The 16,293-nt window shown below is 43.3% G+C and overlaps 1 protein-coding gene across 4 annotated transcripts in view; it reads right to left on the bottom strand.

Moving 5' to 3' along the window:
• Positions 1 to 876: 876 nt before the first annotated feature.
• The window catches only part of LOC118079391 (protocadherin alpha-5), a 117,556-nt gene continuing 102,139 nt past the window's right edge, over positions 877 to 16,293 (bottom strand). For 3 of the 4 annotated variants that reach the window (XM_060278121.1, XM_060278122.1, XM_060278124.1), the window contains exon 4: positions 877 to 1,535. In XM_060278121.1, coding sequence (XP_060134104.1) covers positions 1,225 to 1,535 — 311 coding nt within the window. In that variant the 3' untranslated portion in view covers positions 877 to 1,224. The remainder of the gene's footprint in view (positions 1,536 to 16,293) is intronic. The other variant, XM_060278123.1, reaches the window with a different exon arrangement.

Raw genomic sequence — 16,293 nt, forward strand, 5'->3', positions numbered from 1 at the left:
TAAGATTTTCTTTTTTTTTTTTGTCCTTACTTTTGCATATGTGTTATGGAAATACTCTGACCTTTTCAGAGACATTATGTGCAAAAGAATGTTAAATAGAGTGGAAACAAGGACATAGAGGAAACATCACAGTCAGTTATATTCCTGAGATGTCAGCCTTCCCTTCCCTTGTTAAACTCCGAGGACATGTCTGCACAGTGGTTTCAAAAGGCATTGGATGTTCCCCGGAAGGACACCCAACTCCCTGCGGTTCATGCATGCCAAGGCCTGGGTAGCAGGACCAGTTCTGTCTACACAGCTGGATACAAAATGTGAACAAAGGAATCTCCACTCCTCAAAGTTCCTCTTCAGTTTGTTTGTTTGTTTGTTGTTTTGAGAGGGGGGGCGTTCCCCATGCTCCCTGTTTATCATGGGAGCACTGAGTCAGGAGTGTGGACAGTTGCTGTGTAGACGGTTCCCTGAGGGACATCCTTGCTAGGAGAACAAAAAGGCCTTATTGTGGCAATAGGGCCAATGGCTTGGAAGAAGATATACTTCATGGTATAGAGTTATCTGAGTGAGTCTTCCTTTTTTTTTGCTGGAGTGTGTATATAAAATATATAAAAGCTCCAGCATACTACACACTAGCTCTTGTAGATTATGAAAAATCTAATTGCAAATTTTAAGATCGTTCCCCAGGCCGCACAGCATTGCACATTAATTTCCACAAGGAACTTCGCTTTTCTTGTGTTTTGGGACGCTTCTTGCGTCATATTAATCTGATCTTGCATCACCTAGCCAATAATCAGCACACAAAAGTTTCCAATCAGATACAGGGTGCACAATACCAAAAAATGTTTAAGTCCCCCTCCCACCCCCCCACCCCCACCCCGTAAGTATCATCAGGACAGGATCACAGGAACCACAATGCAAAGAGTCCAACCTCGCACTGGCTGTATTGTGAAGAGTCTCCTTTTCAGCGTAGGAGAAAAGAAACTTGTGTCTGCTTTTTAGATTCTGAAAACAAGCCAGAGTGGAGAAAAAGAGTTAACACCAGGCTTAATAAAGCTTTCAAGACAAAACTGTTAAGCAATCTAGACAGACATTGTGAATTCCCTGTGGATTTCTGAAGTCTTGCACATACAGGAAACTGGCTAACAGTAGGAAGAAGTTGGGAGTTGCTACATAGGAGAGATCTTCCAAGATTACAAAAATTGGCTAAGTAGATTGTTCAGTATAAACCCCTCACTGGTCACTGTTGTCCGTGGTGCTGTTGCCCTTCTCTTTTTTCTCCTGAGCTTTGTTCCCCTTCTTCTTTTTCTTCTTTTTCTTGCTCTCCTCCTTCTTGCCAAAGGTTATGAAGTCACTTTTGTCAGTTTGGCTGTTTGGCGGATCCTGACGGATGGAGATGATTGCAGGAGATCCTGGGATAATGAATTTGTCTGGCAACTCACCGGGACCAGGCTGCTTGGAGTTGCCAGGTCCATATTTAAAGGTCCAACTGTTGCTGTTCACGCCAGCTCCCACTGGGGGGGACACCTCGCCAGCCTCTGGTTCTGTGGGGAGGGGGGGAAATAAAAGTGAACAATAAACCCTTCTGGAATCATTAGTGTTGCAATTAAAGTACTGCAGATAGGTACCAAGCACTTGGGAGTTTCTCAACGACCTAGGTCCATAGCTGCCAAGTCTCCCGTTTTCCCCGGGAAACCCCCCGTTTTTCCAGCTGTCCCCAGCTGTTTTTTGTTTTTTCCCGGTTTATTCTGGCGCGACGGCCATTTTGGAACTGGGCGGAGCATGCTCAGAAGCGACTTTTGATGCTGCTCTGCCCAGTTCCAAAATGGCTGCAGCGCGACTTCTGGTGCGGCGGCCATTTTGGAACTGGGCACAGCAGCATCAAAAGTCACTTCTGAGCTTGCTCCACCCTGTTCCAAAATGGCCGCCACACTACTTCCGGTATGCTAATTTTGGTCCGGTCCCTTATTTTTCAGAGTGGAACTTGGCAGGTATGCCTGGGTCACAGATAAAGCTAAGACAAACCATGGTTTTGCACAAATGTGAGATCTGGATGGATCCTGGAGGGGACGTTGAGACCACTTTGCTCTTCCTCTGATCTTGCTGCAGCTGAGAGATGCTCAATATGTCATCCAAACTCAGGCTCATGGTTTGCCTTGCTCTGGACAAACCACAAGTTGTAACCACAGTTTGGTTTACAGTTCATGGTTTGTCCGAAGGAGCCAAATCATGAACCTGGGTTGGGATGACAGACTAAAGCAAATCATGGCTTAGTAGGACCAGAGAAGGAGTAAAACAGCCCTGAGCTCCTCTCTGGGAGTCCGCATGCTCATGTGTTCATCCTAAGCCACAGTTTTGTCTTAGAATTATAAGCGAACTGAACAGCATACAGACTTCTCTGCAGATGGGGTTTGTCTTCTCTAATTCAATTTAAAGAAAAATATTATGTTGCTTAGTGCTCCTTCAAAACACTGGAAAAAGAAAACCACAGGGGACTGCAAACTGGAATGCTAAGTCATTACAAGGGATGCATTGCAAGTTCAATATAATTTGGGAGGAGGCAATATTTCAGTGTATTAAATAGCTATAAATGTTTTTATCATACCACATCTTCACAACTGGAATATTGCATACATTTATATTAGCAGTCTTTGCTTTGTCAGAGGACTCATAGGTATCCACTGAATTTGATATTGAATGCAAATTAAAACAAGCCTGATCCTGACCACACTCCCTCTCCCCATGGCTGCTATTGATATAACCTGCAAATCATAAAAAATAAGCATATTAAATGTCCTCACCCCATTTCATGTATAATCTATTTTGACCCTAAGGATTGAGTCCTAAATGTGTTAACTAGTGAATAAGTCCCACTGAACAGCAGTGTGACTTACTTCTGTGTAAACATGCATGGATACTTTAACTAATGGGTAGGTTGGTTATTCTGCAAGGAAATGAATTTGCTCAGATCACTGTGTCCAACTAGGAAACTGTAAAGCACAATTTTTTTCTGGAGTCTGGCGCAAGTAATTTTTAAAAAGTCTGCCAGATTTTGAAATGATTAAAACTTTCATGGCTAGTGTAGAGAAGTGTCTGAAACAGCAATTCACATATTTCTAGAATTTAAAAATAATATTATTTCAGAGTTTCTATTTTATAAAATTGTATCTGCCCATCTTAACCAATGAATTATCTTTCTTTTGATGCCTTTAAACTGCATCATCTAATGTTTTGGTTTTCTATGGCATTCCTTTGTAATGTCCAGCATCTGACTATTACGGCTTGCTTTTTGTGATTCCAGTATTCCAGAAACGACTTCAATGCACAAGCCCCTGCCATATATCTTCAGTCTTTGTTTTAGCTTAATTAAATCTTTTCTGAGTGGAGATTGTGTGTGTCATTCTCACTCTCATTATTCCCCTCACTGCCTTGGAATAATAAATTACACAGCTGAACTTTGTGTGCCTAATACAAATCATGATTCAATACTCCCTCCTGTTGTACAAAACGGAAACTTGTGTTCTGAATATTAAACATATATTTGTCCATAACCTCTGCAATTAGTCCCAACAACCCTGACCTATATACATAGCTTTTCTGTTTTCGTGTCTGAATGGGAAGGGATGAGGTTGGAATGGGAAACGAGAGGGCAAGAGGCAAAAGAGGGAAACCCTCAGTCACTAGGACTCGTCCTTAGTGTTCGGCACTGTATGAAACCATGTATAAAACTCAGGAGAAATACTTTGCAATTGTTTCTCTCTGCACAATTGGCTCTCTGCCACCAGCACCCACTGGGTGGAGGGGATAGCTTTTCTATGTGACACAACAGCAATCTGAATATAAAGAAGAATTCGGAAGTAAATATCTTTTACTTGCAGACTAAAGTTCATTCTATAATCATGTTCTGGTATATCTGTATACAAGGCATTAATTCTATCCTTGTTTCCTGTTTTCCTTCCAGGATTTAAGAGGGAGAAACATGGGTGAGGGCATAGCCAGAATTTTTGTTGGGGAGCGGCAGGATTTCTGTTGGGGAGGGGCAGAACCTCATATTTGTAATTACTTGTATTGATTTGGTGGGGGGCAACTGCCCCCTCCTGCCCTCCCTTGGCTACACTCATGGGGAGAAAAACAAGGATTTGAACAGAACTTTCTAACCTGTAGCTTTGATCGTATCCTTAACCATATCTCAGAATAGGGTGGTACCTCATTTTTCTAACAATGTTCATGTAACTTAACGGATGCCCAACATAGTGTGGTTTCTCTCATCTGAAGGATGATGTAATTGAAAAAACTACAATGTCAAAATGCTGTCTTGAACAACGAGGTAATAGTTCTCCTATAATCACTGTGATGTTATTTGAATATTCTGCAGGAAAATAATTTACAATAATTAACATCCTTGTACTTTCAATAATCTTTTAAAATTTACTGAAAAGCTGAACCAGCCCTTTTAGGACAACTTTGAGAGTACAGTGGTACCTCGGTTTATGAACACAATTGGTTCCGGAAGTCTGTTCATAAACTGAAGCGTTCATAAACTGAAGCGAACTTTTCCATTGAAAGTAATGGAAAGTGGATTAATCCGTTCCAGACGGGTCCGCGGAGTACTTAAACTGAACCGTTCATAAACTGAAGCATGGGTGTAATTGGTTCCGGAAGTCTCTTCATAAACTGAAGCGTTCATAAACTGAAGCGAACTTTCCCATTGAAAGTAATGGAAAATGAATTAATCCATTCCAGATGGGTCCGCAGCGTTCATAAACCGAAAATTCATAAACCGAGGTGTTCATAAACCGAGGTTCCACTGTATTCCTTTTTAGAAAGCGACAGGTGCCTCCTTGTATTGAAAGGAATGGGGAGGAATCCTCACATAGAGAAAGGCTCCATGTGGATATTCAGGATTCTAATCTGGGCAGTTACCTGTAAAAGGCTTCAATATTCAGCAGTAGAGTTTATGTATCTGCCTGACAACATGCCCCTCCCTCTGCTGTGCTTTCCATCCCTTATGTTCCCCTCTGTGCTTGCCTCTCAGTGGGCAACAGCTACTTATCCAAGCGTCAGGCAAACCAAGCCGTCTAACTCTCTCATATTTCTGGCATCAGCCTGGCAAGGAAAACGTCTGGAGTGTCCCTGGATGGTTCAGCTGAAAGCTCTCATGCTGCCTGGTGGTGTGGTGTGAAACATGGAGCACAGTGTTGGGGTGCAGGCAGACTTTACATGTGCTATGAGAGTCCTCTCTCAGTGAGCAAGGCTACAGCAAACTTTCACATGGTGAATTAATTTGCATAGCAATTAGTGTAAAAGCTGTGGGCGGTGCATGGGTGCATGTCATCTTTATATAGATGTGCAAAGTTTGATTGCCAGAGAAAATAACACACAATTTACGTAGTCTCTTAATTTGGGTTGTATTAAAAAAGCAAAATATTATTTTAAAATGTCCAGATTCTTAAAACATAAAACATGCACGTTTCAGTATTAGTTTGGAGCCCAAGACTGTTTCTTTTTGTGCTGCCTCCCATTCATGTGAGTGGGGTGAGTGTGGAAAAAACGGCGCCCAGGAATTCCTCCCTCTAATTTCCTTAGCACAGAATTATGTGGGTTCCCCCCCCCCCCCCGCATGCATGAATCTTGTTCTGGTTATAGGAGTGTCTTCTCCAAAGCAGAAAATCTGTAAAACTATCCAGCTGGAGAAGACGAGTTTTGCTTGTAATCCATTTTAAATGAAGGAGAAGTAGACAATACAGCTGACAATACAGAGTGGCAGGTAAAAACAGGCTAGAATTGAGATGTCTCCGGCAGGCAAGATGGCTGCTCACTGAGCACAGCACAGTGCAATTCAATCGGCAACCCAGTGTTCTGGCAACAACACCAAAGAGAGTATTTTCTTCCTTCGTTTTTATGCACGCTCTCATATTCTCCACACAGCCCTAAAGCCACAATCTGCCATTTCATAGGAACAGGTGGGGCTCACTCTACGTAATGAAAGCTATATTGTAAGCACCCTGCTTTGGCTCTGTCTCCTGTCGCACCGATGCTTTCTTTTAATAAATCTTTCTCATGAGCAGGCTCCCCTTATCAAATGCAACCCACCCACCGCAAGGAGAATCAGTCCTGGCTTCACGCAGAGCTCCCTTTCCTGACAAGAGACATTTGCATTTGTGTGGCATGTTCAGCCCAGACAATATGCAGCCCCGCCTCTTTTCATTCATCAACCCTCTCTTCCTCTTTAAGGATTTTGACATCTAGTGCATCTGAAAGGTCATTCAGATAAAAGCCTTAACCCAAACTACTGCCGTTACATCTAAAAGGAAATCTTGCTGGTTGCACATTTAAAGCACATAACCTCGCCCAAAGAATCCTGGGAACTGTAGTTTGCCCCTCACAGAGCTATAGTCCCCATCGTCCTTAATAAACTATCATGCCTATGATTCTTTGGGGGAAGTCATGTGCATTAAATGTAATCCACACTATGAATAAATACCTTCTCTATATTTAGGACAGGCTCAATCATTTATCCCAAGGGACAATGTAAATTAACATTACTATTTAGTGATGAAATTCTTTAGAACACAGAGTGGGATGCAAGCTGGCGGGAAATTGCAGAGAGCGCCCCGTTTCTCTGCTTGTCTTTTTGTTTGTGCTAAGCAGGCTGCTGCTTTTCCCTCTGGCTGGCATGATGAATATTTCCTGCTACAGAGTCCTACATTCTGCAGACTAATTCTGGAACAGCTCACAGAGAGCAAACACTATTTGCCTGCTGAGAGAAAACTGTGTGTACAAGAGAGGGAGGGAGGGAGGGAAATATTTTGTCTCCAAATATTCTGAACGCACTGATTATCCCTAAACCTATTTTGGATTAAAATACCCATGCAATATTAAAAAATACGGTAACAATATTAGAACTGCCAGCAAAATAAGATATAGAGGGTGAAAATCCACATTCTACCTTGTTAACTACTGTCTCTCAGAATAAGCCAACTCGTAATTTTAAGCAGCGATCAAACAAACACAAAAAAGGCAAGGTTTCATTTAGGTTATTCACTTGATACAGATGTGCAACAAACAGGCAAAGTGAAACACAATTTCTCCTGTGAGCTACTCCGCTGCTTGCAAGTGATGCTTCATTTTTAATGCATTGGCTGTACACAGCTATACATGCGTCTTCAGAAGTCTTTAGCATTCAATAGGATTTATTCCCAAATAAACATGTTCTACTATTGCAGCCTAAACTAAGATGTGCAGCTGCTGAATGACTGTTCATCATGAGTTTCAAGCTCTCAACTGTTGACTGAACTGGGCAACAATTCTTCTCATATTACTTGTATTAATTGTCCTACCAGTGCCAGGAAGTCTGCGGTATCAACAACAGTTTTGTAGATTTGTCAATGTTGTGTAATTCTCACTTTCTCTGTACTTTCTGCATTGCATTTCACTCTGACCTTAGTGCTTATAAATCCCTGCACACACTCCAATCCATATTATATAGCTGTAACAGAAGATAGCACTTCATGAAACTGACAATGTTTATGCCATTATGAAATATTTAGTCTTTAAATTGCCGAAACATTATAAATTGCAACAGACTATCAGATTACGACAAAACCTGTTATATAATCATTGCAATAAGGTAAGTAAGAATTTGACTATTCCAATGCCATACAGTCTTGCCTCATGTTGCGTCTGCTTCAGGTTACGTGTTTTCGTGTTGCGTCCCACGGCAACCCGGAAGTACCAGAACAGTAATGGTGGGAGAAACCAGCTGGGGAACCACGAATGGAAGAAGGCCCAGAGCCTGGAGAGTGGTGGTGGGACAATGGTGAGTGGTCAGAGGGAGAAGAGGGAAAACACTGGGAAGAAGTGGTAACAGGGCTTAGTGAGCTTAAGTAGGGGAGGAGAGAGGCCAAGAGGCAGAGATGAGTCACTGCTGTCCCCCATCATCCTGCTGGCACAGGATCCCCTCCAACCTTCTGGTCTCCCAGAACCAGAAGAGGCATGAAAAGGGCATGAGAGAGGTTGACTACACACAGGCGAAGTCTCTGGTTGCCTGGGGAAAGCCCTGGAGAGTTAGGGTATTTAGATGACTTTGGGGAGGCAGGAACTTTCAGTCTTGGCAATTGATCCATGGGACAAGACCCACCAGAGATGAGATGCTGTGCTCATTAGACCTGATACTCTGCCGAGTCTGTGCAGATTGTGATCTTGCTAATAAAGAGTTACCGTATTTTCCCATGTGTAAGATGAGTTTTTTTGACCCAAAAATGAGGTTCAAAATTTAGGGTCGTCTTATACACGGGTTGTGCTGAGAGGGGGTGGGCGAATGTTTTTTGGCACAAGCCCGAGAATGTAAGCGGCAGTTGGTCGCTTGATTGTGTGGGGGGTGCCGAAAATTGCTCACCCGCCAAAATGTAGCACACAACTGCTCACATCACAGAAACCACCTATCAGCGACACCTGCTGTGACAAGGGGAGCTGTCTATTGGCTGCCGCAGCGGAATCGGGAGGGCTAATGGTGGCGATCAGGCAGCTGCAATGCATCCCTCCTCCCACAGCAATCAAGCGGCAAATGCTGAGAATCGCTCAGCTGCTGGAATGAAGTGCAAGCCTGAGATTTTCAGTGGCAATTTGCTGCTCGGTTGTTGGGGGGGGGGTGCCGAAAATTGCTCACCCAGCGGAACGAAGCGCAAGCCCGAGATTGGAAGCGGCCCTTGAAAGTGATACGAGTGCTTGTGTACTGCATTCTGGCGGGTGAGCAGGGCCGGCTGCTGTGGAGCTGCGCCCGCTCACCCGCCGTGGAGCTGCACCCCTGGCAGCCGCGCTGTGCGCTGCGCCCGGCTGCACAGCTCCGCCCTCCCGCTGCGCTGGGAAACGGGGTGGGGGCGCCGGAGGGATCCGTCACACCATGGCGCCAGGGTGCCAAATATACTTAAGACGGCCCTGCGGGTGAGCGATTTTCAGCATTCCCCCCCAAATAATCCTCCCCCAAAGCTCAATCCCCCCATGTTCTAAATTTTGAAGCCCCCAAAATAGGGGGCATCTTATACATGGGGGCGTCCTAGAGACGGAAAAGTACAGTAACTCCAACTTGCACAGTGCAGTTTACTGCCGGCTCACTCCTGACATCATTCATGGTAAGACATAGGCTATGGCTGACTGTAGCATGCAAGCTTATACATGATATTATAACACAAATGTGAAATATCTTCTAAAACACAAAGCAGAGCAGTCAAGTCTGTGCAATCCCAAACTCCTACTGTCATCAGTCTCTAAAATGTAAGGTATATTTTTTATATCCTAGAAACCCACAGTACATTAGAAATAGTACAAACTCATTGGCCGGGGTTCGGGGAGGGGGGGCTGTCCTACTTGCATATTATGAAGCTTACAAAGTATGGAGCAAAATATTGTCACTTGTTTATTGCTGTAGGTCAGAATGCTTTTAAAGGGCATAGTTGGAACATAGCAATCCCTACAAACAAATACAAATAAATATAGATCTTTATTTTATTTTAGACTTAGTGATGCCCTACTTTAGGACATTTTAGTGTTAGATCAATCAGTCCTATAATTACGTACTAAGATGCAGAGCCACAAATTTTATTATTTTGTATTCCTGGATTGATGTGTTCTGGTATGTGGTATGATGTGTTGAGCCATATTGAGAGTATCTGGGTCAAAATTAAGGGAGAGAAAAACAACAGTGATCTCATTGTGGGAGTTTCCTATAGATACCCAAGCCAAACTGAGGACACAGATGAAGCCTTCCTGGAACAGATGACCAAGCATTCAAAAGGAGGTGAGATAGTAGTAATGGGGGATTTCAACTATCCTGATATTTGTTGGATGTCAAACTCAGCCAAGAGCATAAGGTCGAACAGATTCCTCACTGACCTTGCAGACAACTTCATTGTCCAGAAAGTGGGAGAAGCAACAAGAGGATCAGCCATTCTAGTTCAGATCCTAACCAATAGTGATGACCTGGTTAGTGGCGTAGAAATGGCTGGATCATTAGGTGGGAGTGGCCATGCTCTTCTGGAGTATATTATACAGCGGAAAGGAGCAACCAAGCATACTAAGACTCAAATTCTAGACTTTAAGAAAGCCAACTTCAGAAAACTTAGGGAAACGCTGGGTGAAATCCCATGGACAGAAATACTAAAAGGGAAGGGAATTCATGATGGTTGGGAGTTTGTTAAAAGGGAGATATTAAAAGCACAACTTCAGGCAATACCAATGAGATGGAAACATGGAAGGTGCCTAAAGAAGCTAGGGTGGCTATCTAAAGAACTTTTAACTGAGTTAAGATTTAAAAGGGATATGTACAAAAAAATGGAAAAACGGGGAAACCACCAGAGAGGAATTCAAACAAATAGCCAGCACATGTAGAGACAAAGTCAGAAAAGCTAAAGCACAGAATGAACTCAGGCTTGCTAGAGAGGTTAAAAGCAACAAAAAGGGCTTTTATGGGTATGTCTGTAGCAAAAAGAAGAACAAGGAAACAGTGGGGTCACTTAGAGGAGAAGATGGTGAAATGCGAACAGGGGACAGAGAAAGGGCAGGACTCCTCAATACCTTCTTTGACTCAGTCTTCTCCGAAAAAGAAAACAATGCCCGACCTGAAGAATATGGAGCAGATGATTCAGCAGGGGAAACACAGCCCTGAACAAGTAAGGAGGTAGTACAAGAATACTTGGCTAGTTTAGATGTAGTCAAGTCTCCAGGGCCAGATGAACTACATCCAAGAGTATTAAAAGAACTGGCAGAGGTGATTTCCGAGCCACTGGCAGTAATCTTTGAGAATTCCTGGAGAACAGGCGAAGTCCCAGCAGACTGGGAGAGCAAATGTTGTCCCTATTTTCAAAAGGGGGGAAAGAGAGGACCCAAACAATTACCGCCCACTCAGCATGACATCAATACCAGGAAAGATTCTAGAGCAGATCATTAAGCAAACGATCTGTGAGCACCTAGAAAGGAACGCTGTGATCACTAAAAGTCAACATGGGTTTCTGAAAAATAGGTCATGTCAGACTAATCTGATCTCATTTTTTGACAGAATTACAAGCCTGGTAGATGAAGGGAATACTGTGGATATAGCCTATCTTGATTTCAGCAAGGCCTTTGACAAGGTGCCCCATGATGTTCTTGTAAAGAAGCTGGTAAAATGTGGGCTAGACAATGCTACCATTCAGTGGATTTGTAACTGGCTGACTGACCGACCGAACCCAAAGGGTGCTCATCAATGGCTCTTCTTCATCCTGGAGAGAAGTGACCAGTGGAGTGCCACAGGGTTCTGTCTTGGGCCCAGTCTTATTCAACATCTTTATCAATGACTTGGATGATGAGCTTGAGGGCAACCTGAGCAAGTTTGCAGATGACACCAAATTGGAAGGGGTGGCTTCCCCAGAGGACAGGATCACACTTCAAAATGACCTTAACAGATTAGACAACTGGGCCAAAGCAAACAAGATGAACTTTAATAGGGAGAAATGTAAAGTACTACACTTGGGCAAAAAAATAATAATGAAAGGCACAAATACAGGATGGGTGACACCGGGCTTGAGAGCAGTACATGTGAAAAGGATCTAGGAGTCTTGGTAGACCACAAACTTGACATGAGTCAACAGTGTGATGCAGCAGCTAAAAAAGCCAATGCAATTCTGGGCTGCATCAGGAGTATAGCATCTAGATCAAGGGAAGTAATAGTACCACTGTATTCCACTCTGGTCAGACCTGGAATACTGTGTCCAGTTCTGGGCACCACAGTTCAAGAAGGATACTGACAAGCTGGAACATGTCCAGAGGAGGGCAACCAAAATGGTTAAAGGTCTGGAAACAATGCCTTATGAGGAACAGCTTAGGGAGCTGTGTGTGTTTAGCCTGGAGAAGAGAAGGTTAAGGGGTGATATGATAGCCATGTTCAAATATATAAACGGATGCCATATAGAAGAGGGTGAAAGGTTGTTTTCTCCTGCTCCAGAGAAGCAGAAACGGAGCAATGGATTCAAGCTACAAGAAAGAAGATTCCACCTAAACATTAGGAAGAACTTCCTGACAGTAAGAGCTGTTCGACAGTGGAATTTGTTGCCAAGGAGTGTGGTGGAGTCTCCTTCTTTGGAGGTCTTTAAGCAGAGGCTTGACAGCCATCTGTCAGGAATGCTTTGATGGTGTTTCCTGCTTGGCAGGGGGTTGGACTGGATGGCCCTTGTGGTCTTTTCCAACTCCATGATTCTATGTGCATAAATATGCAAGTAGATAAATAGGTACCGCTACAGCGGGAAGGTAAACAGTGTTTCCGTGCACTGCTCTGGTTCGCCAGAAGCGGCTTAGTCATGCTGACCACATGACCCAGAAGCTGTACTCTGGCTCCCTCGGGCAATAAAGCGAGATGAGCGTCGCAACCCCAGAGTCGTCTGCAACTGGACCTAATGGTCAGGGGTCCCGTTACCTTTACATACGTAGTAAAGGTGCTGTGACCTTGCCACCTTTTGAATGAGTGAGTCATACCAGCAGCAATACCACCAAACACAGAGTAAAATACTGGTGGTGGTGGTGATGATGAGTTGGCCCCTTGCTTATGTGTGTGCTAATGATGGACCCCAGATTTGTCAAGCTTAAAGATTAAACAACCCCCATGTGGGAGCAGAGATCTTTCAATGGAGCTGACGTTCGTCACAAGCACAGAGCTGTCATATAAAAAAAAATAAAGTAAGGAATGGTACAGCAACCCTAGTAAAGAAATGTGCAGTATGTTCTATTATGGTTAGAAACATAATGCCTGGAGGAAATGTAACTTGGCAGTGTTCCCTGTAGCATTGCCAACTTTCGAAGCTGCCCCTGTAGCTGTCTCTTAAGCACTAATTTGATCTACAGCCTTGGTCTTCGACTGGTGGCGCGGGGCCCACAAATGGGTCGCAGCCTGATCCAAGGTGGGTTGCAACAAGAGCACTACCACCATGCAAATATATAGTAAGAGCCTCCAAGCCATTCTGAGAGATGAGGAATGTTCTGGAGTTTAATCATGACCCCCCCTCTTTTTTTATTATTAAAAAAATGCTAAGGATCTGGCTGCCATAGGGATGGGAAGGCACAGTGCAGAAAATTATTCCTTCCAGGGTACCAGGTATCTGAGGATCAGATCACAGATACAGCTAGCAGCAATATCCATGGTTGCAGCAACTGGCAAACCATTGTTGAATCATGGGAATTGCTAACTACTGAATCTGTGATCAGCTGCTTAGGCTGTTTGCATGATGAATGTACGGCAGGGGAAAGTGGGACTGTTCCCTTGCAATGTGAAATGTGTTGTGTGAACTGAATCTAAATACAGTACCACCAAGAGGATTTATTCCAGGGGAAAGTGTGAGGGCTTCACTGCTTCCTTCACCTACTGGAGAAAAGACTATGCCCTTTTCTTCCTGCTCTGGTTGAGTCTGCCATAGTACAGTTAGCGTGCAATATTAAGCAGGCATTGTATTCCTCTGCTCCTAAGGGAGTTGGAATGGCAGTGAACAATTGAGTGGCTCCTTGGGGAAGCCAGCCCATCTGTTGCTATCACTTTCAGAGTCTTTGCCCATTTATTCCCCCTTACAAAAATAAAGTTAAATCTATTGGTGTGTTGTATAGCCAAGACACTATTGTGCACCCGTGGTCTGGGTACACTTGCCTCGTAACACAATAACAACATATGCGCACATCAATAAACGTTTTCTAAACCCCATTTCAGAATCACATTTTCATTATTTTGCTTAAAAATTATTTAAATCTTCCTTGGTTCCTTTCCTTGTACCTAAACCACTGGGGTTTTTTTTTTCATTCCCTGCCATATAATTTATAATCCCATGCAGTTTTTCTCTGTATGAACCAACACCAGTTCACATCTTTAAAGCTGCTGTACTTTCAGAATTTCAAGAGATGCTCATTTTCTCTTCCTGGTTCTCTCAATTTATTTTCCTTCATTTATTTCCCCCATGTTGAATTAAATTTTAGCATTCATGTTCCTTGATTCCTAGTCATTTTTTCCACATTTCTATTCTTCTGACCCTGTCCTGTTTATCACACATCAACCTCTCTCTTTGTGTCTTTCTCTCACACTGTCCTGCACCACTCCAACCCAGAACCTCTTCTATTGACTTTTTGTCTCATCAGAGTGACTTTTCATCCCATAGGGCACTGAAGCCATGTCCTAATTAATGTTTGCTAATGAAAACGATGGCTTCTAGGTAGGGTGCTGTAGGTTCAGCTAGGCATTCTGCAAAACCATTGCTTTGGTCCATTGTGTTGTTGTACTGCTGTGCCTGTCTTTCTTTCTTTCTTTCTTTCTTTCTTTCTTTCTTTCTTTCTTTCTTTCTTTCTTTCTTTCTTTCTTTCTTTCTTTCTTTCTTCCACAATGTGTACAGTCCAGCTCCACATGACAATTCCTCAATAAAGGGGAGATTTAGACCTAGTTCTTGGGCTAAGTTTGATGTGACAGGAGGCAGCCAGATTTATTCTTCACACATTTCTGCCCCACTGATGTATAAAGTGGAGGTTGTCAATCTGCTTCCACAAAAGGCACTTTACTCTCACCACAGGCTGCATACACACATACATTTAAAGCACCCCCCACCCAAAAAAGTATCATGGGAACTGTAGTTTACTGCTAACAGAGCTACAATTCCCAGCACTCTTAACAAAACACCAGGATTTCCAGGATTCTTTCTTTGGGGGAAGAAGAAGAAGAAGAAGAAGAAGAAGAAGAAGAAGAAGAAGAAGAAGAAGAAGAAGAAGAAGAAGAAGAAGAAGAAGAAGAAGAAGAAGAAGAAGAAGAGTTTGGATTTGATATCCCGCTTTATCACTAGCCTAAGGAGTCTCAAAGCGGCTAACATTCTCCTTTCCCTTCCTCCCCCACAACAAACACTCTCTGAGGTGAGTGAGGCTGAGAGACTTCAGGGAAGTGTGACTAGCCCAAGGTCACCCAGCAGCTGCATGTGGAGGAGCGGAGACGCGAAGGTGTCTTTAAATATAGGGTGTGTATATTAGTTCAGATACCAGAAGTGAATTGTTCTGTTGTGTGGTGTGTGTGTATGTATGGAGAGGAGGACATAACTGAAGCAACAAAGCACTAGAAATTTGGCGCGGTGGTGGGGTCACCTCCTTACACCCACGCACAATATTTACTGTTGAAATTAGGCCCCCCACCAGCTCCATTTACACTTGAACTGGGCAGAAAGCTGAATGAGCAAATGAGCCTGCTCTCACACTCTCCTCTTGCTGACTCTCACAAAGGGAAGTTGAGGTGGAAAGGCTGAGCTTCAGCTATGATATTTCAGGCTACAAGTGGCTGCTCACAGAACTGAATTGCTCCTTTGTATGAGAGAAATCTGCATTTTCCCTGTGAAATCTGGGGTTACTTTGGCAAAGTGCCAGAACAGGATGCTTCCCACAATATGTGACTCATGTTACATCAGCCATTTTCTATCACCTTCTGTTAAAACCTCATCCTGTTGTTATTGCTTTTATGAATGCACTACAAAGCAAGCCTGTAGGACACCAATTCAACTTAATAAGGTTGGGGGGGGGTATTAATTAGATGGGATGGGGAGATGCTAATGCAAACTGATGAGCCTGATGGAAATATACCATATTATTCTCCCTCCCCAGCTCTTCCAAACTTGGTGGGCTATGTCAACATTATCCATTGTTAGCTTTCTGCTCAAAATTGTGTGGAGAGGGTCAAAAATTCAGTTTTGTATGTATAAACAGAGGTGTTTGGGGCCCCCCCAAAATGTGTTCTCAATTTTCAAAGGGGTTTTACTACATAGGTGTGCCAGCAGCTTCAAATGTTATTTATTTATTTATTTATTTATTTATTTATTTATTTATTTATTTATTTATTTATTTATTTATTTATTATCATAGCCATAAGAGGCTGCAGAGGTCTGCATAAGAGGTCTGCCACTTGCTGGGAGAGATGTCATTCTGCCCCCCCCATGCCCCCACAAAATGATGCCGTATTGTGACTTCATTCCCCTCCACAATCTTCATAAAGTATCACCCACTTATGAACAATTATATCAAGGAGGCAATGGGAAGAGGGTGAGAGAAACATGAAATGTAGAGGGGGGGGGGAAGCTGCGGCTGGTGCTACCTAGCCTGCCCCCCTTAAAAAAAACTCTTCAGATATATATTGTCCTGCAACTAACTACCTATGAATAGGTGGAAAAAATTTGGGGAGTGGGGTGTGATGAGAAAAGACTTTTCATTCAGCTTTAGAAACACACAACTAGAAAGATTCCGTTGAAATCCCATTTATACTCATAGGCA

Source organism: Zootoca vivipara, chromosome 8, assembly GCF_963506605.1.
Source record: "Zootoca vivipara chromosome 8, rZooViv1.1, whole genome shotgun sequence".
Taxonomy (NCBI): Eukaryota; Metazoa; Chordata; class Lepidosauria; order Squamata; family Lacertidae; genus Zootoca; species Zootoca vivipara.